The following is a 23321-nucleotide window of genomic DNA, read 5'->3' as shown; positions in this document are numbered from 1 at the left end:
CACATCTCCCTCATGGGTTAGAGTTCCTACGCCGACTCTAAGTACTTTGTGCGTCTTCCCGTGACTGCGGGGGTTTCCTCCGAGTGCTCTGGTTTCCTCTCACGGTCCAGAGACACACCGATTAGCAGGTCAGTTGCTCGTGGTCAGCTGTCCTGAGCTTTGGCCAGGGTTACACAGGTGGGTTGCTGGGTGGTGAGGCTCGTTGGCCTGTCTGTCCATCACCCCCGCGGAGCCCATCGTGGGTGGGAGGGGGGGTCACCGATCCAGGGAACGGCCTAACAAAACTAGAGAAAGGTGGGTACCAAACACAGCCCCATCCTTTCACTTCCCTCACCAACCTTCTCCCCCCCCACCCTCTGCACCAGCGTCGGGGGAAAGATTGCTCTCTGTTCCTTATGTTCTGTGCCTCAGTTCATTCATTTCCTGTGTTTTCCCACTCCCTACCTCTTCTGCTCCCGTTTCCATCTCCCCCACCCCACCCACTGCTCCCGTTTCCATCTCCCCCACCCCACCCACTGCTCCTGTTTCCATCTCCCCCACCCCTACCCCTCCCACTCCCCACCCACCGCTCCCATTTCCATCTCCCCCACCCCTCCCACTCCCCACCCACCGCTCCTGTTTCCATCTCCCCCACCCCTACCCCTCCCACTCCCCACCCACTGCTCCCTTCCCATCTCCACCTCACCTCTTCTCCTCTCTCCCACTCCTCATCCTGTGCTCTCCCCCATCTCCCCCACCCCGTCTGTCCCGGTCTGTGCACAGGGACGGGTTTGTGGACTGTAAGAAGGTGATGAACCTGCGACAGGAGCTGACCCAGGGCGGATACTGCGCGGGCTTCACGTCCGAGGAGAAAGGTCCGTGAGGAGTAGGGGAAGTGTTTGGCTTATTTTTATCACTGAGAAAGGGTGAAAAGTTTTATATTTGCTGCCATCCAGGCATACTTGCATTGAGCTGGTCCAAAAGGGAAACACTATGCCGAATGTAAGATCATAACACACAGAAACAGGCTCTTTGGCCCATCTCGTCCATGCCAAAACCATTTAAACTGCCTAGTCCCATCAACCTATCCCAGGACCACAGACCTCCATACCCCTACCATCCATGTACAGTGCCATGTACAGGGGAGGTATTCACCCCCCCTGTAAGTTTTCACGTTTTATTGTTTTACAACATTGAATCACAGTGGATATAATTTGTTTTTTTTTGACACTGATCAACAGAAAAGGACTTGTCAGAGTGAAAACAAATTTCTACAAATTACGCAGCATTGTGTCTCAAATAAACAAATGACGATCTTCTCAATGAGTTTTTGTTCTGTAAGAGTTGTCCCAAATAACTAGCTGCCCTGATTAACCAATAGTCCAATTAACACTTGTAAACGTGTATGGTGAATAACGTTTATTCTTGGACCAAACGAGAATGAGGACTGAAACTGTGTGGTGTATAAAGACTGAGTATGGCTAGTCTTTTTCCTAGGATTGGGGAGTCGAGGACTGAATCAGGAAATGGGAAGCTCGGTAGAGTAGTGGATTGTGTAACATTATTACAGCGGCTTGTGATCACGGTTCAATTCCCACCACCAACTGCAAGGTGCTTGTACGTTCTCCCCATGACTGCGTGGGTTTCCTCCGGGTGCTCCGGTTTCCTCCCACAGTCCAGAGACATACCGGTGTGTAAGTCAATTGGTCACTTAGATATGTAGGTCGATTATAGACAGAAGAGACTGTAATCCTGCGGTATCTCTGGATAGACAGATAGGTAGGTAGGTAGGTTTTGACAAAAGAGCCTGATATCCTGCAGTATCTCCGGATAGACAGACAGAGGGCATAGACTGAAGGTGAAAAGGGGAGATTTACTAGGAATCTGAGGGGCAACATTTTCACCCAGACAGTGGTAGGTGTGGAATGAGCTGTCAGAGGAAATGGCTTACAGGGAAATGGGATGATCTTGCTTTGACATCTCAGTCAGCTTGTGTAAGTTGGGCCTGTTTCTGTGCTGTGTGACTTTTTGACCCTATGATGACCAGGGTGCGGGGGGGGGGAAATGTTGGGCAGACCCTGTTAGACACAGTGACGACCTCCGTAACCGTGCTTTTCAGATGCTGAGGGGATGGGAGGATGGGAATGTTGGATAGACCCTGTTGGACACAGTGACGAGCTCTGTAACCCTGCTTTTCAGATGCTGAGGGGATGGGAGGATGGGAATGTTGGATAGACCCTGTTAGACGCAGTGACGAGCTCCGTAACCATGCTTTTCAGATGCTGAGGGGATGGGAGGATTGGGGTGTTGGACAGACCCTGTTAGACACAGTGACGAGCTCCGTAACCCTGCTTTTCAGATCCAGAGGAGTTCTTGAATGTCATAATGCATCAGGTTCTGGGACTGGAGCCGCTCCTGAAACTGAAGTGAGTCTGATTTTGCTTCAGGCCCATAAGATGGGCCAAATGGCCTAATTCTGCTCTTGGTTTTATGGCAATAAGACATGGGGGTGGAATTCAGCCCATCGAGTCTGCTCCGCCATTGCATCGTGGCTAATTTATTTATTTATTTATTTTGGCATGTGTGTGCGTCTGTGTGTCCGTGCGTGCGTCTATGATGATGGATTTTTCATGGCTTTTTTACAAGGTGCTGAGCAAGAGAGAGAGGGACTGTGTGACGGGCCACTCCTCACACAGACAGTTTCGCAGTATTTTCCCTTTATTTTACGAGGTTGAGTTGCGATCTCGACACTCAACCCGGCACGGATGGAGAGCGTACTCGGGGCGGACCGGACTAGTTTCGAACCCGGGAATCTCCGCTCCCGGGTCCAGCGCCGATGTCATTGCACCACCAGCCGGCCCATGGCTAATTTATTTTCCCTCTCAACCCCCTTTTCCTGCCTTCTCCCCGTAACTGACACCTCGACTAATCACGAATCTATCAGCCTGAGACTTTGGCGATCCAAAGATCCTTCAGAAGTCAAGAATGAGGCATAACGCTTGTTGATTATGACCATTTTACAGGAGTTGCCAGTCAGCGTTGAACTCAATGTCGGACTGCCTTAGGGACTCCGGTTCTGGATTTTCCCTCCGGATTTACTCCCAAAGCCTCCCCTGTGAGTGGGTTTAGCCAACCACGACTGACGGGCCCCATCTGCCCGAAGCGACTGGTTTTAAGGTGTCAGTAACCCCCCTTTGCCCCTTCTCCTGTCAGTAAAAATGGTTCCGCCGGGCCTAGTAGCCAAGCCATGCGTGAAGGCCAGGAGCTGGATTTGGTTGTCAGAGGCTGTTTGAGGTGCATGTCACTGGGAACATGTAGTAGGTAGTGGGAGCCTGCCCCATTACCACCTTCAGCTATAACAAACTTCAGGAACCAAATTGTTTACGTATGTGACCAACAACAGATCTGTCCTTCCTTGTTACAGAATCAACAGTGTCTAACAGGCCCTTCAGCCCATCTCGTCCATGCTCACTGTGTTGCCCAGTGAGTGAGTCCCAGCTGGCATGTTTGGCCCATGACCCACAGCCCGCTAACCCTCTCCTATCCACGTACAGTACGTATCCAAATGGCTTTTCAATAGTGCTAATGTGCCCACCTCAGCCACTATCTCCAGTAACCAGCAGGTCAGCCTCTTTGAACTAAACTCCTCAGCTGTGGAATTCAACACCTAAAACTAAACAGGACACTTTTAAACACCAGCTCAAAACCTATTTATTTATCCTTGCTTTTAACTAACATCTTTGCGTCTTTTACTTGCATGTTCATTTTTATTTTTTATTTTATTTTCACATTTGTGCCTTCAACCAATGGTAAAGGACCTCGAATTGCGTCATCTGCATGAAATGTGCTCTCTAAGTAAACTTAATATTATTATTGTTCCTCCTTCCGGCAGATCATTCCAAATACACACCATCCTTTTGCGTGAAGAAGATCACCCTAATGTTCGTTTTAAATCATTCGCCTCTAACTTAAACCTCTGCCCTCTCGTTTTTAGCACCCCCCCCCCGGGGAACGAAGGCTGTGTCCTTTTACCCTGTCTAGGTCCTTCCTGATCTTGTACACCTCTCCCAGGTCACCCCTCCACGGAGTCATAGAGAAGTACAGCATAGAAACAGGCCCTTCAGCCCATCTAGTCCGTGCCAAAATCATTTCAACTGCCTACTCCCAATGACCAGCACCAGGACCACAGCCCTCCATACCCCTGCCATCCATGTACCTATCCAAAATCCTCTCAAATGTTGAAATTGAGCTCACATTAAACCACTTGTGCTGGCATCTCATTCCACACTCTCACGACCCTCTGAGTGAAGAAGTTTCCCCTCATGTTCCCCTTAAACTTTCCGTCTTTCATCCTTAACCCATGATCTCTGGTTGTAGTCCCACACAACTTCAGTGGAAAAAAGGCTGCTTTTATTTACTCTATCTATACCCCTCATAATTTTGTATACCTCTATCAAATCTCCTCTCAATCTTCTACTTTCTAAAGAATACAGTCCTAACCTACTCAATCTTTCTTTATAACTCAGGTCCTCCAGACCCAGCAACACCCTTGTATATTTTCTCTGTACTCTTTCAACCTTGTTTACATCTTTCCATAAGACCACAAGCCAGAGGAGCAGAATTAGGCTATTCAGCCCATCGACTCTGCTCTGACATCCCATCTCCTGGTCTACGTTACAATTCCTTGTAACTGAGGTCCCCGAGCCCAGGCATCATCCTGGTAAATCTTTTTTGCACTCTTTCTTGTTTAATAACATCTTTCCGATAACAGGGCAACCAAAACTCTACACAATACTCCACATGTGGCCACAGGTAACTGCAACACAGCTCCAACACTCAATGCCCTGACTGATGAAAGGTTTCTTCGCCAGGCTGTCTCCACTTTCACACTCCAAATTTTCTGATTCTGTAACCCCAAGAGGGAGAAGATTAGCTTTATTAAAGATTATTTGTCACATGTACATCGAAACACCCAGTCAATGACAAAAACAGTCCAAGGACATGCTGAGGGCAGCCTGCAAGAGAAATGTTCGTGAGAGTAAACCTATTTCTGATTCTGCAATGCTGCCCCGTTTCTGGTGCCAGTGTACCGTGCCCACGACTCACTAACCCTAACCCTAACCTGTACGTCTTTGGACTGTGGGAGGAAACCAGAGCACCTGGAGGAATCTCACACAGTGACGGGCAGAACGTACAAACTCCTTACAGCCAGCAGCAGGAACTGAACCCCGATCACCTGCACTGTGATGGGGATACGCCAACCAATGGGCTGCCAGCTGCTGTTCCCGTGAGTCTGAAACCCCGGGAGTGCAGTGAGGGCCCCGGGTGATGCAGGCTACAGTCGCAGTGCCTGTGGTGGGGGGTAACCCTGTCTCTCTCTGCGCCGCAGGTCACAAGGACTGAAGGACCAGGATTGTTTCTGCCACCAGATATTCATCGATGAGGACGATGAGCTCCTTGTGCCGACTGTACAGCAGCTGGTGGAGCAATCCTTCCATTGTAACCACCTCAAGCTGACAGAGGTGAGTATCTCCAGTGACCCAGTGTAACAAAAATACTCCAGCATTCACACTCCCCCTCACACCCCCCTCTCCCTCACACCCCCCTCTCCCTCACACCCCCCTCTCCCTCACACCCCCCTCTCCCTCACACCCCCCTCTCCCTCACACCCCCCTCTCCCTCACCCCCCTCTCCCTCACACCCCCCCTCCCTCACACCCCCCCTCACACCCCCCTCTCCCTCACACCCCCCTCTCCCTCACACCCCCCCCTCACACCACCCTCTCCGTCACACCCCCCTCTCCCTCACACCCCCCCTCCCTCACACCCCCCCCTCACACCACCCTCTCCAGCACACACCCCTCTCCCTCAAACCCCCCTCCCTCACACCCCCCCTCACACCCCCCTCTCCCTCACACCCCCCTCCCTCACACCCCTCTCCCTCACACCCCTCTCCCTCACACCCCTCTCCCTCACACCCCCCTCTCCCTCACACCCCCCTCTCCCTCACCCCCCTCTCCCTCACCCCCCTCTCCCTCACCCCCCTCTCCCTCACACCCCCCTCTTCCTCACCCCCCTCTCCCTCACACCCCCCTCTCCCTCACACCCCCCTCTCCCTCACCCCCCTCTCCCTCACACCCCCCTCACACCCCCCTCTCCCTCACACCCCCCTCTCCCTCACACCCCCCTCTCCCTCACCCCCCTCTCCCTCACCCCCTCTCACACCCCCTCTCCCTCACACACCCCTCTCCCTCAAACCCCCCTCCCTCACACCCCCCCTCACACCCCCCCTCCCTCACACACCCCTCTCCCTCACACCCCCTCTCCCTCACACCCCCTCTCCCTCACACACCCCTCTCCCTCACACCCCCTCTCCCTCACACCCCCTCTCCCTCACACCCCCTCTCCCTCACACCCCCTCCCCCTCACACCCCCTCCCCCTCTCACCCCCTCCCTCTCACACCCCCACTCCCTCTCACACCCCCCCTCCCTCGCACACCCCTCCCTCTCACACCCCCCTCCCTCGCACACCCCTCCCTCTCACACCCCCCTCCCTCGCACCCCCCTCCCTCTCACACCCCCGCTCCCTCACACCCCCCTCTCCCTCACACCCCCCTCTCCCTCACACCCCCCTCTCCCTCACACCCCCCTCTCCCTCACCCCCCTCCCTCACCCCCCTCTCCCTCACCCCCCTCTCCCTCACACCACCCTCTCCCTCACACCCCTCTCCCTCACATCCCCCTCTCCCTCACACACCCCTCTCCCTCACACCCCTCTCCCTCACACCCCCCTCTCCCTCACACCCCTCTCCCTCACACCCCTCTCCCTCACATCCCCCTCTCCCTCACACCCCCCTCTCCCTCACACCCCCCTCTCCCTCACACACCCCTCTCCCTCACCCCCCTCCCTCACACCCCCCTCTCCCTCACCCCCCTCCCTCACCCCCCTCCCTCACCCCCCTCTCCCTCACCCCCCTCTCCCTCACACCCCCCTCTCCCTCACACCCCTCTCCCTCACACCACCCTCTCCCTCACACCCCTCTCCCTCACACCCCTCTCCCTCACCCCCCCTCTCCCTCACACCCCCTCTCCCTCACACCCCCTCTCCCTCACACCCCTCTCCCTCACACCCCTCTCCCTCACACCCCCCTCTCCCTCACCCCCTCTCCCTCATACCCCTCTCCCTCATACCCCTCTCCCTCACACCCCTCTCCCTCACACCCCCTCTCCCTCACCCCCCTCTCCCTCACACCCCCCTCTCCCTCACACCCCCCTCTCCCTCACACCCCCCTCTCCCTCACTCCCTCTCCCTCACACCCCCCTCTCCCTCACACCCCCTCTCCCTCACCCCCCTCTCCCTCACACCCCCCTCTCCCACCCCCCTCTCCCTCACCCCCCTCTCCCTCACACCCTCCCCCTCACACCCTCCTCTCCCTCACACCCCCCTCTCCCTCACACCCCCCTCTCCCTCGCACCCCCTCTCCCTCGCACCCCCCTCCCTCGCAGCCCCCTCCCTCGCACCCCCCTCTCCCTCGCAGCCCCTCTCCCTCGCAGCCCCTCTCCCTCGCAACCCCTCTCCCTCGCACACATCTCCTCCCTCGCACACATCCCCTCCCTCTCACACCCCCCTCCCTCGCATCCCCCTCCCTCGCATCCCCCCTCCCTCTCACACCCCCCTCTCCTACCCCCCTCTCCCTCGCATACCCCCTCTCCCTCTCACACCCCCTCCCTCGCACACCCCGCTCCCTCGCACACCCCCTCTCCCTCTCACACCCCCTCTCCCTCTCACACCCCCTCCCTCGCACACCCCGTCCCTCGCACACCCCGTCCCTCGCACACTCCCGTCCCTCGCACATCCCCCCTCCCTCGCACACCCCTCCTCCCTGCACAACCCTGTCCCTCGCACACTCCCCTCCCTTGCACACCCCTTCCCTCGCACACCCCCCTCCCTCGCACAACCCCGTCCCTCGCACACCCCCCCTCCCTCTCACACCCCCTCCCTCTCACACCCCTCTCCCTCACACCCCCTCTCCCTCACACCCCCCTCCCCCTCTCACCCCCCTCCCTCTCACACCCCCACTCCCTCTCACACCCCCCCTCCCTCGCACACCCCTCCCTCTCACACCCCCCTCCCTTGCACCCCCCTCCCTTGCACCCCCCTCCCTTGCACCCCCCTCCCTCTCACACCCCCGCTCCCTCGCACACCCCTTCTCCCTTGCACACCCTCTCCCTTGCACCCCTTCTCCCTCGCACCCCCCTCCCTCTCACCCCCCCCTCTCACACCCCCGCTCCCTCTCATCTCCTCTCTCCCTATCACTCTCACACCTTCTATTTCCCTTCTCCATCTCCCTCTCTGATCCCCTCCTTCCCTCCTCCCTCTCTATTCTCAAGACTCCTTTTTAAATGGACGTCCCTCTATTCTTTGGCTGTGCCCTCTGGCCCTGGACTCCCCCGCTATAGGAGACGTCCTTTCCACGTCTTTCAGTTTTCGGCTGAGGTAAGATTAAAATCATCTTTATTTGTCACGTCTACATTGAAGCACACAGTAAAATGTGTTAACTACTAACACAGCCCGAGGATTGTTCTGGGGGTAGCCCTCAAGTATCACCATGCTTCCGGTGCTGACAGAACACGCCCACAACTCACTAACCCCAACCCCTAGGCCTTTGGAATGTTGGAGGAAACCAGAGCACCCGGAGGAAATCTGCACGGTCACAGGAGACCATACAAACTTCTGACGGGCGGGTGGGAATTTAAGTTCAAGATTAATTGTCATTCACGTTACTCTAGGGTCAAGGTACAAAACACAGCACCAACAGTCACACACAGCACAAGGCACACATAGCACATACAAGATATCAGTAAACATATAGTCATACACACACTAAAAAAACTACGTATGTCTGTATATTCCTTGTCCCTGAGTGACATGCCCTGTAAATCAGTGGTGTATGTGTGTTATCAGCAAGAACAAGCGGTTCTCAGCAGTCTGCAGAGAAATGTGTACACGCATTTGTCTTGCGATTGTAAAAGAGACAATTAAAACAGACAAAAACACTTTTGATGGGCTCCTGAGAGGGCTGCTGCATCTTCCCGGGGTATTGTAACCAGATCGTCTGTTTGCTGGTGTTGTAAAGTGCTCTACTAACTGTTGCACTACCGCCCCCACCCCCCATTTCATCCTTCTAAACTCCAGTGAGTACAGACTCAGAGACATCAAATGCTCCTCGTATGTTAACCCTTTCATTCCTGGCATTGTCCTTGTGAGCCCCTCCAGGGCCATCACACCTTTCCTTCGATGCCAGCTCCAGAACTGCGTAGAGTATTCCCACATGCAGTCTGGCCAGCCTCGGCAGTACAGAGCATGGCCGGGCGAAGAGCTTTCTTGAGCTTGGTGGGATCTGCTGACATCCGAAGGTCAGCACCACCCCAGTGCTCCACTAGATAGCGCGCCTGGTTCCTCTGTGCCTGTCTTTGCAGTGGGACTGGATTCACTCTGTGGACAGGGGGAATTACCCCACCCTCTCAGATTAATTCTTTACCTCCTCCTCCTCCCCTCCCAGGTTCCCTCCTGCTTCTTCATCCAGATGCCTCGTTTTGGGAAGAGTTACAAGATGTTTGAGAAGATTATCCCCTCGCTGGAACTGGACATCACTGATCTGCTGAGTGACAGTAGGCAAAAGGGGGTGTCCCGCGGGTGTCGAGCGCACGGTCACCCCCCCCCCACACCGCTGACGTGGGCTGAGCAAGGAGTGGGGGTGGGGTGGACTTGATAAACTGAGTTTAGAATCCGGTTAATTATCACTGAAATCTTATGAAATTTGTTGTTTTGTGGTAGCAGTACAGTGTAATATGTTAAAAATCACTGGAAGTTATAAGATATATTAAAAATAATATATAGTGCAAAAAGAGAGCAAAATAGAATTAGAATCAGGTTATTATCACTGACATATGTTGTGAAATGTGTTATTTTGCAGTAACAGTAAATAATTTAATGGGGTTGAGAGGGAAATTAAATTTGCCGTGATGGAATGGCAGATCAGATTGGGCCAGATGGCTTCAAAACTTTGACCATAGAGTACAGAATCAGGCCCTTCAGCCTGACCCACACGTGCTGACCAACTGTCCTACCAGAGCTCGTCCTATTTGCCTGCATTTGGCCCATTTCGTCCTTCACCTCCCCCTCCCATGTACCCAACCAAGTTTGTGATTCCACCTGCCTCTACCACTTCTTCTGGCAGCTTGTTACATATTCTCACCATCTTTTGTGTGGAAAAATAATGTTCCATCGATCCCTTTAAAATCTTTCCCCCGTCAGGGTAAAGCTTTGCCGTCTTGTTTGGGACTGCCCTACTCTGGTATAAAGACTGTGGCCATTCACCTTACCAATGCCTGCGGTGATGTCATAAACCTCAGCCTCCTACACTCGAGGGAAAACACTTAGTGTTTCTAGCCTCTCCTTGTGACCCAGCTCCTCCTGTCCCAGTAACAAATTCATAAATTGTATTTTGCACCCTCTCCATTTTAATGACAATCTTCCTGTAGCAGGGTGACCGGACTCTGTGCAATACTCCATGTACTCAATGTTTTAGGAAAAGCTTCTTCCCCTCTGCCATCAGATTTCTGAATGGACATTGAACCCATGAATGTCACCTCACTATTCTTGCTTTCTCTTTGCAGTAATTACTTGGATTTTAAAATATATATTTAGAGAGTCATAGAAAATTACAGTCCAGAAACAGGCCCTTCAGCCCATCTAGTCCGTGGTGAAATATTTAAACTGCCCACTCCCATCAACCTGCATTGGGACCATAACCCTCCATATCTCTACTGCCCATGTACCTATCCAAATTTATCTTAAATGTTGAAATTGAGCTCACATGCACCACTTGTGCTGGCAGTTCGTTCCACACTCTCACAACCCTCTGAGTGAAGAAGTTTCCCTTCATGTTCCTCTTAAACTTTTCACCTTTCACCCTTAACCCATGACCTCTATCTATACCCCTCATAATTTTGTATGCCTCTGTCAAATCTCCTCTCAATCTTCTACGTTCCAGGGAATAAAGTCCAAACCTGTTCAATCTTTCCTTTAACTCAACTCTTTAAGTCCCAGCAACATTCTTGTGAATTTTCTCTGTACTCTTTCAACCTTGTTTACCTCTTTCCTGTAGGTAGGTGACTAAAACTGCACACACTTCTCCAAATTAGGCCTTACCAACATCTTATACAATTTCAACATAACATTGCATCTCCTGTACTCAATACATTGATTATGAAGGCCAATGTGCCAAAAGCTTTCTTGTGACACCACTTTCAATGAATTATGGACCTGTATTCCCAGATCCCTTTGTTCAACCACACTCCTCAGTGTCCTGTTGTTCACTGTGTAAGAACTATCCTGGTTGGTCTGACAGAAGTATAAAAACCTCACACTTGTCTACATTAAATTCCATCTGCCATTTTTCAGCCCATTTTTCCAGCTGGTGCAGATCCTCGGCAAACTATAATCGTCTTCCTCACTGTCCCTTACATCCCCAATCTTGGTGTCATTGGCAAATTTGCTGATCCAGTTAATGATGTTACCATCCAAATCGTTGATACAGATGACGAACAACAGTACCAATCCCTGTGGCACACCACTAGTCACAGGCCTCCAGTCAGAGAGGCGACCATCCACTACCACTCTCTGGCTTTGTTGTGGCCAGTTCACAAGACTCTGATAACTCAGCGCCACCCCTTACCTGTGCATGAGAGAAGAGCCCGGCTCCTGTCGCCAAACTCTTCTAAAGTTTGAATAAAGAACTGACACTTTTATACAGAAACTAACTAGCCGTTACAGATATTGGCCAACTGGCAATCTGTATATGTTCAAATTATTTATTTTCAACCATCATTCACAATGCAGCTGTCAAAAGTCAATAGGAACTACAAGCTAACAACTAGTTTGAAATTAGTAATTGTCCCCTAGTTGATGTGAGTTTTGGATCTTTTGATTACATCCTTATCTTGTCTCAGTATGCCAAATGGCTCTGGGCCTGCTGTACGAAGGGAAACTTTGTTCTTCAAAGACCTCTCTTGCCTGGGATGTCTGCACACTGTCTGTAAACTCTCCTGGTCTGGACATTATCCCTGGGATGTCTGCACCCTGTCTGTAAACTCTCCTGGTCTGGCTATTATCCCTGGGATGTCTGCACACTGTCTGTAAACTCTCCTGGTCTGGACATTATTCCTGGGATGTCTGCACCCTGTCTGTAAACTCTCCTGGTCTGGACATTATCCCTGGTTTGTCTGCACACTGTCTGTAAACTCTCCTGGCCTGGACATTATCCCTGGGATGTCTGCACACTGTCTGCAAACTCTCCTGGTCTGGACATTACTGCAACCTTTGCCTTTGTGCAGCTTCCACAGCTTCTATCAAGCCAATTTTGAATCGAATTTCTTCTCTTCTCCTCTCCTCACCAGCCCATCATCTCCCTCTGCTGCCCCTCTTCCCTCCCGTTCTCCCATGTTCCACTGTCCTCTATCAGCTTCCTTCTGTTCCAGCCCTTTACCTTTTCCATCCACCTGACTTCACCTGTCACCTGTTGGTGGTGTCGGGTTGGGAGCTGAGCATCCCTTCCAGCTGCCAGCAGGGTGTTGACATGGCTACATTGTCCAGGGCCAGGTATTAACCCTTTCCCCTGCCCTTTCAGGTCCCCGAGAATGCTGTCTGTGTGCAGATCTGGCCACCCAGGAGTGCGAAGAATGCTTCAAGGACAAGCTGTTTTCAAAAACAGGCCTCAAGCAGTACTGTGACGCTTGCTGGTATCAGGTACTGTATGCGTTCCTCATCTGTGGGGTAGGATAGTTTCCTGTAATTACGATCAGCTTTGCTAACGCCGACTTGTACGTTGTGAAATGTGTTGTTTTGTGAAGGCAGTACAGTGCACAAGCATTAAACATCGAACACGACAGCGCACAGGCATTAAACATCGAACACGACAGCACAGTACAGGCGTTAAACATCGAACACGACAGCGCACAGGCATTAAACATCGAACACGACAGCGCACAGGGATTGAACATCGAACACGACAGCGCACAGGGATTGAACATCGAACACGACGGCACAGTACAGGTATTAAACATCGAACACGACAGCACAGTACAGGCATTAAACATCGAACACGACGGCACAGTACAGGCGTTAAACATCGAACACGACGGCACAGTACAGGTATTAAACATCGAACACGACAGCACAGTACAGGCATTAAACATCGAACGTGACAGTACAGGCATTAAACATCGAACACGACAGCGCACAGGGATTAAACATCGAACACGACAGCGCACAGGGATTGAACATCGAACACGACAGCACAGTACAGGTATTAAACATCGAACACGACAGCACAGTACAGGCATTAAACATCGAACACGACAGCACAGTACAGGCATTAAACATCGAACACGACGGCACAGTACAGGTATTAAACATCGAACACGACAGCACACAGGGATTAAACATCGAACACGACAGCGCAGTACAGGCATTAAACATCGAACACGACAGCGCACAGGGATTAAACATCGAACACGACGGCACAGTACAGGCATTAAACATCGAACACGACAGCACAGTACAGGCATTAAACATCGAACACGACAGCACAGTACAGGTATTAAACATCGAACACGACAGCACACAGGGATTAAACATCGAACACGACAGCGCAGTACAGGCATTAAACATCGAACACGACAGCGCACAGGGATTAAACATCGAACACGACGGCACAGTACAGGCGTTAAACATCGAACGTGACAGTACAGCACAGGGCCTCTTGTTGGACCATTGCTAAATCTGATGGCAGAGGGGCAGAAGCTGTTTCTGAGACATTGAGTGTGAGCTGCAGGCTCCTGTCGATGACCTGAATGGTGAGGATGCAAAGTGATGGATGCTGTCCTGTTGAGGCACTGCCCGCTGAAGATGCCCTCCATGGCAGCGAGGGTTGGACCCGTGGTGGAGCTGGCCGAGTTTACGATCCTGTGCATCGGCGCCTTCACCCCAGGCCGTGATACAACCGGTCAGAATCCTCTCGGCGATGCAACTACAGAAATTGATATAGTGGGGTTGGCCCGCGCCATTTCACCGGGACTTTGATGGTCTGCCCCCACCCAGTACGGATTCAGGCAGCACCCAGAGGCTCTCCCACACCACTTCAGTGTCTGCTGTCCTGGGTGACTGCAACAGGTGATCCTACAACCCACCAGTGTCCACTCATTCTGACCCTCCAGTGACCCCACCCCGGTGTCCGCTCATTGCTGACCCCCACCCCCGTGTCCACTCGTTACTGACCACATCACCCCTGTGTCCACTCATTCTGACCCCCAGTGACCCCACCCCGGTGTCCGCTCATTGCTGACCCCCCCCGTGTCCCCTCATTACTGATACACCTCACCCGTGTCCACTCATTCTGACCCCCCAGTGACCCCACCCCGGTGTCTGCTCATTGCTGACCACACCCCCCCCCCCGGTGTCCACTCATTGCTGACCCCCCCCCCCCCGTGTCCACTCGTTACCGACCACATCACCCCTGTGTCCACTCATTCTGACCCCCAGTGACCCCACCCTGGTGTCTGCTCATTGCTGACCCCCCCCCCTGTGTCCACTCGTTACTGACCACATCACCCCTGTGTCCACTCATTCTGACCCCCCAGTGACCCCACCCCGGTGTCTGCTCATTGCTGACCACACCCCCCCCCGGTGTCCACTCGTTGCTGACCACACCCGCCCCCCGTGTCCACTCGTTACTGACCATATCACCCCTGTGTCCACTCATTCTGACCCCCCCAGTGACCCCACCCCGGTGTCTGCTCATTGCTGACCGCCCCCCCCTTGTCCACTCATTACTGACCACATCACCCCTGTGTCCACTCATTCTGACCCCCAGTGACCCCACCCCGGTGTCTGCTCATTGCTGACCCCCCCCCCGTGTCCACTCATTACTGACCACATCACCCCTGTGTCCACTCATTCTGACCCCCCAGTGACCCCACCCTGGTGTCTGCTCATTGCTGACCATACCCCCCCCCACCCCGGTGTCCACTCATTGCTGACCCCCCCCCCGTGTCCACTCGTTACTGACCACATCACCCCTGTGTCCACTCATTCTGACCCCCCAGTGACCCCACCCCGGTGTCTGCTCATTGCTGACCACACCCCCCCCCCGGTGTCCACTCGTTGCTGACCACACCCGCCCCCCGTGTCCACTCGTTACTGATACACCCCACCCGTGTCCACTCGTTACTGACCATATCACCCCTGTGTCCACTCATTCTGACCCTCCAGTGACCCCACCCCGGTGTCCGCTCATTGCTGACCCCCCCCCCGTGTCCACTCGTTACTGATCCCCCCCCGTGTCCACTCGTTACTGACCACACCACCCCCGTGTCCACTCATTCTGACCCCCAGTGACCCCACCCCAGTGTCCGCTCGTTGCTGACCCCCCCCGTGTCCACTCGTTGCTGACCCCCCCCAGTGTACGCTCATTGCTAAAACCCCCCCCCACCAGGTGTCTGCTCATTGCTGCCCTCTCCAACTCCAGTGTCCATTCGGTGCTGCCCTCTAGTGTTCGCCTGGTGAAACAAGCTGGACCAGGACAACTTGCTATCCATCAAGAGTCACACCACTTGGGTTCTATATTTTTTTTTCTTTGTGACTGTTTTTATGAAATCATAACCATATATGCTATTTGTGCTATGGGCTGTTGGTTATGTGTTTTGCAGCTTGGCCCCAGAGGGAAAATGTTTCATTTGGCAGTATTCATGTATGGTTGAATGAGAATTAAACGAACTATAATTCAGCAGGTCAGTCAGCATCTGTGGAGGGGGATAAATGGTCAATGACTTGAGCTGAGTCACCTCATCGGCACTGGGAAGGAAGGAGGAAGGAGCCAGGATAAGAAGGTTGGGCGAGGAGGAGGAGGAGGAGGGGACAAGCTGGCAGGTGATGGGTGAGACCAGGTAATGGGAAGAAGGATAACGTGAGAAGCTGGGAGGTGATAGGTGGAAGAGATAAAGGATTGAGGAAGGAGGAATCTGGTAGGGGAGGTGAATGGACCATGGGAGACAGGGGAGGAGGAGTGGAACCAGAGGGAGGAGATGAATTTCCACCTCTTGGCCACTTTGCCATCAGTGATATGAGACTGATGGTGTCTGTTGGTGTCATCAAGTCAGTTACTACCCATGTGGTATCAAGTTCTACCTTTATACAGCCTTTTTAAGGGGTGGCACGTCACGTGGTGGTTAGCGTAACAGTTTACACGGAAGCAGTCAGAGATCGGGGTTCAATTCCCACCACTGTTCACAAGGAGTTTCCACGTTGTCCTCATCACCTCGTGGTTTCCTCCCACGTTCTCCCCAAAGACGTATCAATTCGGGTTGGTAAGTTTTATCGTTTATTATGAAGATACAGGCGCGAACAGCCCATTTCGGCCCTTTGAGTCACACCACCCAGCAATCCCCCGAATTAGTCACAGGACGATTTACAATGACCAACTCACCTACCCACAGATATGTTTTTGCACTGTGGGAGGAAACCAGAGCACCCGGACGAAATCCATGCAGACACGGTACATCTGCGGAGATCTGCTAGAGTCTTTGGTGACGTAGGCTCCTGATGTAGTATAGCCATGGTCATGCCTTCTTTGTGGGTCCCAGGACGGACCTTCAGGACGAACCCTGTGACTGACACAGAGGTGTTTCTGATTGATGTGCGCTCCTCTTCACCTCGCCCGCAGGTTCACAAACATCCTTCCCGACGAGCACACAAGTCGATGATGCTCCAGTGCCCTCCCGAATACGAGCGGAGCCAGAGGGCACGGGTGCCTCGTGAGAAGATGCAGCTCTTCGCCATGTTGTGCATTGAGACCAGCCACTACGTCTCCTTCATCAAGTACGGCCCCGGCGACGGAGACTGGATGTTCTTTGACAGCATGTCAGATCGGCACGGTGAGAGCACAGCCGGGTATGGGTGACAGGCACAGGGCGGGGGGTGGTGAGGGATTCCAGAGGGCGGGGGGCGGTGAGGGATTCCGGAGGATTCCAGAGGGCGGGGGGCGGTGAGGGATTCCGGAGGATTCCAGAGGGCGGGGGGTGGTGAGGGATTCCAGAGGGCGGGGGGCGGTGAGGGATTCCGGAGGATTCCAGAGGGTGGGGGGTGGTGAGGGATTCCAGAGGGTGGGGGCGGTGAGGGATTCCGGAGGATTCCAGAGGGCGGGGGGCGGTGAGGGATTCCGGAGGATTCCAGAGGGCGGGGGGGCGGTGAGGGATTCCGGAGGATTCCAGAGGGCAGGGGGTGGTGAGGGATTCCAGAGGGCGGGGGGCGGTGAGGGATTCCGGAGGATTCCAGAGGGCGGGGGGTGGTGAGGGATTCCAGAGGGCAGGGGGTGGTGAGGGATTCCAGAGGGCGGGGGGCGGTGAGGGATTCCGGAGGATTCCAGAGGGCGGGGGGTGGTGAGGGATTCCAGAGGGCGGGGGCGGTGAGGGATTCCGGAGGATTCCAGAGGGCGGGGGGCGGTGAGGGATTCCGGAGGATTCCAGAGGGCGGGGGGTGGTGAGGGATTCCAGAGGGCGGGGGGGCGGTGAGGGATTCTGGAGGATTCCAGAGGGTAGACCCTGGGCGGCTGAAAATGGTGGGACCTTAAACACGACCCTGTCTTCTATGCACAAGCCAGTTGTGAATCCAAACAGCCCATTCCCTACGAACTCCGTGCATCTTCATCTTCTGGATTAGCCTCCCATGAGGGTCTTAGTCAAACGCCTTACTGAAATCCATATGGACAACATCTACTGCCCTACCCTCATCAATCTCTGTCGTCACCTTGTCAAAAAACTCAATCAAGTTGGTAAGGCACAACCGGCTCTCCCTAATTAGGACATGGGTTTTCCAAATGCTCATATGTCCTATCCCAAAGAATTTTCACCAGCAATTTTCCTGCAACTGACGTGAGACTCACTGGGCTATAGTTCCCAGGATTTTCCCCTATTCCCTTCGTAAATAGAGGTACAAATTAGCCACTCTCCAGTCCTCCAGGACCTCGCCTGTGGCTAGAGAGGACACAAAGATACTGGTCAAGGGCTCAGTAATCTCACGTTTTGCCTCCTTCAATAACCTGGGGTAAATCCCATCAAGCCTGGGGACTTATCCATCTTAATATGCATTAGAAGGCCCAACATTTGCTCCTCCTTAACCTCTAAATGCCTTAACATATTTATACACTCAGCACTGATCCCCTGGCCCTCCATATCCTTTTCCTTTGTAAATACTGAAGCAAAATACTGAATAAGTACCTTTCTCACATTCTCCGCATCCGAGCAAATGTTCCTCCCTTTATCCCTGAGAGGTTCCATCCCCTCCCTAGTTATCCTCATACTCTGGATGTATAAGGGCCTTTCATGGCCCCTCCTGGTCTCCTAATGTCCTTCTTTAGTTCTCTTCTGGCTTCTTTAAAGCCCTGATGTGCTTCATTTGATCCTAATTTCTGAAGCTTTACATACTTCTCCTTTCTCTTCTTGACCACATTCATCACCTCCCTGGATTTCCAAGGCGCTCTTACTTTTCCATTCCACCTTTTCTTTCTAACAGGAACATACCTTTCCTGTACTCTGTGCAATTGATCTTTAAACACCCTCCACATGTCTGATGTGGACTGGCCGGAGAAAAGGAGTTCCCAATTAATCCTTCGTCCCTGCCTAATGCCCTTGTAATTTGCCCTACTCCAGTTTAAAACTTTCCCACAAGGACCATACCTAACCTTATCCATAGCTATCCTGAAAGTTCAGGAGTTGTGGTCCCTAAATATTCACCACTGAATGGTCAGTCACCTGACCAGACCCATTGCCCAACTCCAGGTCCAGTACGGCCCATCCTCTCGTTGCACTGCCTACATACTGATTTAAGAAACCTTCCTAATTCTGCCCCATCTAAACCCCTTACCCCTAAGGAGGATGCAGTTTATGTGAGGGAAGTTGAAGTCCCCCATGACAACAACCCTATAATGTTTATACATTTCCTTAATCTGATTCCCTATCTGTTCCTCGATGTCCCAGTAACTATTACCGGGTCTGCAGTACAATCTCAGTGTGTTTGCACCCTGACTATTCCTGAGCTCCACCCAAATGGAATCAGTGTCTGACCCCTCCATTATGTCTCCCCCGAGTGATATTACCCCTGATTAGTAGTGTAACCCCACCCCCCTTTTACCTCCTCCTCTATCATTTCTAAAACTTCAAAAACCTGGTACAGTAATCATCCATTTCTGTTCCTCCCCCTCCCTCTACCTCTGTAGAGAATCCCAGCCCAAACAAATCTCCTCCACCCTCTCACCCCAGGTTCCCGGCTGTGGGTTTAAGTTGGGCGTGGTGGTAGGGACGGAGATGTTTAAGAAACTCCTTTACCTATGTGCCTATGTAAGAGTTGTGTTTAACGTCCCTAATTGACCAACACCCCTGGCAGCATGTACCACACATACTTCACTCTGTGTGGGGGAAGAGAAAAGATCTCCCTCCCCACTCACTCATGTTAGCCTTTGTATCTCTGGGAAAAGTCTCTGGCTGTCTACTCATTCTATGCCTCATATCATCTGGTACACATCTGTCAGGCCATCCCTCATGCTCGGCTGCCAACAGCAATGCCTGGACCTCGCTCAACTTTGCCCTGAGTCTTTCCCCCGCTATATTGGCTATCTCCCCTCGGTCTCACAGCTGAAATGAAGAGTCACCCAGATCAGTACAGGCCCTTCGGCCCATGATGTCTCGACCCGAAAGATGAAGGGTGTGGCACTGGGACTAAGATGTGGGGGTGCTTGCCCAACAGGGACAGTTTCCCATCCTTCACACCGTCCATGTTGGTTCTGTCTGCCCGGCTAAACTGTGGTGACCGTGGTCCACCTGGTCTCAGCCCTCTCCATCCACCTCACTGCACCTTCCTCATCCCACCCTCATTTTCTTCCCTCCTCCTCCCCCTCCGTCAGGACCCACTGGGCTCCTCCAGCGCTGCCCGCGCCCCAACCATGCGCGCGTGACTGACAGTGTCTAGACTGGGATCTTGCTGAGCTGCCGGCCCAGAGCGCTGGGGTGGCTGGAGTGGCCTTGGGCGGGTGTGCTCTGACGGCTCTTGTGATCCCTACAGGCGGAGAGAGCGGCTACAACATCCCGTCGGTGACGCCTTGCCCCGAGGTGGGGCTGTACACCCACGTGCCCCCCGCCCGCCTCGCCAAGCTGAGCCCCCGGGACCTGGAGGGGGTGGCCAAGCGGCAGCTGTGTGACGCCTACATGTACCTGTACCAGAACCCCAGGATGGCCGTCTACCGGTGACCCCAGGCCCTGGGCCCCGGCTTGCTGCAGGAGACGATGGGGGGGGAGGGGGGGGCGGCAGGTTGGAGGGCAGTCACCTCAACCAGCCGGGCTTCGTCACAACTGGCACCGGCTCTGCTACATGAATTTGCACTGGGTCGTGTTCTGGCACTCAGTCAGAGACTGGCACTGTAACGAGGACGCTGTGTCTGGGTCAGGAACGTGCTGTCTGACAGCGGGGCTGAAGGGCTTGGGAAATGGGTCCAGCTCACCATCCTTCAAACCATCCGTGGCCTGGCCGAGTTGTGGTGACATCTTAGCCCCCCTCCAACCCACCTGTCCCTCCCTCAGCCACCTTCTATCCTCCTCCCCCCGGTTGCTCCGTGCTGTAAGAAGCCATTGCTGTGTGGTTTAGTCCTGAGGTTTATCGTGTGCTGAGTTGTCCAGATGTTTGACCTATGTCATGTCCAGATGTTTTCCCAGTGCCAGTTTGTCCTGTTGTAAGGATCACACCTGTAGGCACATATTTACCGACAAGTAACCCTTATTGTCTCAACTAAAACGCACGTGGGTTCACTACCAATGTGCACCCACCAGGATTTCCCAACCCTCCATGAACAGTCGATGAAGAGAAAAGGTATTACCCAAGAAAGGAGACAACGCTGGCCAAGTGTGACTCGTGGTCCCGATCCCCACGTGTCCCTGGGGTCCTCCTTATCCGTGATGGTTGGTCTCTGCTTGCTTTAGAGTCATCACCGTTGGGTACTTGGAGCTCCTGACTCTGTTCCTCGTCAATTAAACTGGTGCATCTCCATCCCATTGGCGCCAGGTCACCTGACCTACCTGGGTCCCCACCTTACCGGTTCTAGTCCGGGTCTACAACCAACGTTGTTTCATGCTTCTACCCTCCAGCCTTGTGTATTTGTGTCTTTCAACTCTGACTGGTCCAAACCAGTTAAACTAGGGGACTCGGGCACTGAGTCTAACAAGATTACAGATTGATTCTTTGGTAGGGCTGGCACCTTACATGATAAATATCTACTCATCTGAGAATGGTCTCAGGTTTAGCAGCTCCTTCTGTCCACATTCAGTTGCTCTCGTTAGGTGATCCCAGAGCAGGAACCAGTTCAGAGTTCACAAAATGGGGGAAACACGGACAATTAGTTTGTCAACTTCCCCTGTCCTTGAATCATCTGAATCCACTAATTTGTAGACTGTAGTTCCTTCTGGCCAACAGTCCTGTGACAGTCTGTCAATCTGTTTGTCCTGTGACGGTATGTCAATCTATTTCTCCTGTGACGGTCTGTCCTTCTGTTTGTCCTGTACTGGTCAATCCAGATGTTTGTCCTGTGCCAGATTATCCAGATGTTCATCACGCTGTTCGGTTGCCCAGATGTTTGCTTGTCCCTGGCTGCATCAGCCAGATGTTCACCCTTTGGCCCAGGGCAGCCCTGGCCCACCCCTGCCCCCCCTCAGGCTTCACAGACAAACGGAAGGTTTGAGTGATTTTCTCTGAGAAGGCCAGCGTTCATTACCCCTCCGAAGTTGTCGTGATGAGTCGATATTGGAACCATGGCACCCCCAGTGAAGGTGATTGCTCCCACAGTGTGGAGTTCCAGGATGTGACTCCGGTGACCCTGAGGGACAGGCTGTTGGTCTTCAGGACGAGAAACGTCGGCGTTGGTTTCCTGCAGCCCATTTGTTCTCAGTGCCTCAGATTCAGGTTCGTCTGTTTGCCACTTGTACGTGGAACTGTACAGTGAGACGCATGGTCTTCATTAACAACCGACACAGACTAAGGATGTGCTGGGGGCAGCCCACACGTGTCACCACACGTTCCGGTGCCAGCTTTGCACATCCACAATATTCAGCAGAACAATACAACAGCACAAGGCAACAGAAAACAAGCCCCTTTCCCACCCATTCACACAGGACAGGCTGCCAGTCCTGTTCCCCAGACCCTCCCATTCACAGGCATTGGGCCCCCAACCTCCCATCCCTGGTTCAGACGCAGCCTCGGCCTCTGGACCTGCCGAGCTCTGAACTTTGACCTCTGGACTTTGCTGACCTCTGGGTAGCGACCCCTCCCAAAACTGACTGGATCATAGGATTGACCTTCGGGCCTTGACCGCCTCTGGCTTTCCTTTGCCAGGGGTGTCTCCTCACCGTCCGCCCCAGCCCTTGACGCTGGTCCCAGCTACCCGCTTCAGGCTCCAGTCTTCAGTGCCAGTTGTTTTGCATATTCAACTTTATAAATAAAAAGATTTAATTTTAATATTGTGGTGACGATGTGCAGAAATGTCTTTCCCTCCCTCCTGCCCGAATTCACTCCCACTTTATCTCTGCCGAGTGAGTGGCAGGGTGCTATGTGATTCATGTAAATCTATAATCGAGTCAGCTGTGAGATTGGGATTCCAATTTCCACCGCTGTTTGTCAGGAGTTTGTACGATTTTCCCATGACTGCTTGGGTTTCCTCCCACAGTCCAAAGACGTACGGGTTAGGGTCAGTGAGGTGTGGGCGTGCTACGTTGGGGACAGTGAGGTGTGGGCGTGCTACGTTGGGGACAGTGAGGTGTGGGCGTGCTACATTGGGGACAGTGAGGTGTGGGCGTGCTACGTTGGGGTCAGTGAGGTGTGGGCGTGCTACGTTGGGGACAGTGAGGTGTGGGCGTGCTACATTGGGGACAGTGAGGTGTGGGCGTGCTACGTTGGGGACAGTGAGGTGTGGGCGTGCTACATTGGGGACAGTGAGGTGTGGGCGTGCTACGTTGGGGACAGTGAGGTGTGGGCGTGCTACGTTGGGACAGTGAGGTGTGGGCGTGCTACATTGGGGACAGTGAGGTGTGGGCGTGCTACGTTGGGGACAGTGAGGTGTGGGCGTGCTACGTTGGGGACAGTGAGGTGTGGGCGTGCTACGTTGGGACAGTGAGGTGTGGGCGTGCTACATTGGGGTCAGTGAGGTGTGGGCGTGCTACGTTGGGGACAGTGAGGTGTGGGCGTGCT

The 23321-nt window shown here is 53.4% G+C and overlaps 1 protein-coding gene across 1 annotated transcript in view; it reads left to right on the top strand.

The window, feature by feature from the left end:
* Positions 1–22592, top strand: part of cyldl (cylindromatosis (turban tumor syndrome), like) — a 63980-nt gene extending 41388 nt beyond the window's left edge. The window contains exons 9-15 of the mRNA XM_063044583.1: positions 763–854; positions 2339–2405; positions 5369–5501; positions 9541–9649; positions 12670–12788; positions 16762–16972; positions 20154–22592. Coding sequence (XP_062900653.1) covers positions 763–854; positions 2339–2405; positions 5369–5501; positions 9541–9649; positions 12670–12788; positions 16762–16972; positions 20154–20338 — 916 coding nt within the window. The 3' untranslated portion in view covers positions 20339–22592. The remainder of the gene's footprint in view (positions 1–762; positions 855–2338; positions 2406–5368; positions 5502–9540; positions 9650–12669; positions 12789–16761; positions 16973–20153) is intronic.
* Positions 22593–23321: the final 729 nt, after the last annotated feature.

The sequence above is a fragment of the Mobula hypostoma genome, chromosome 3, assembly GCF_963921235.1.
Source record: "Mobula hypostoma chromosome 3, sMobHyp1.1, whole genome shotgun sequence".
Lineage (NCBI taxonomy): Eukaryota > Metazoa > Chordata > Chondrichthyes > Myliobatiformes > Myliobatidae > Mobula > Mobula hypostoma.
Note: the sequence above shows the minus strand (reverse complement) of the source record. Positions and strands in the feature narration are given on the sequence as shown.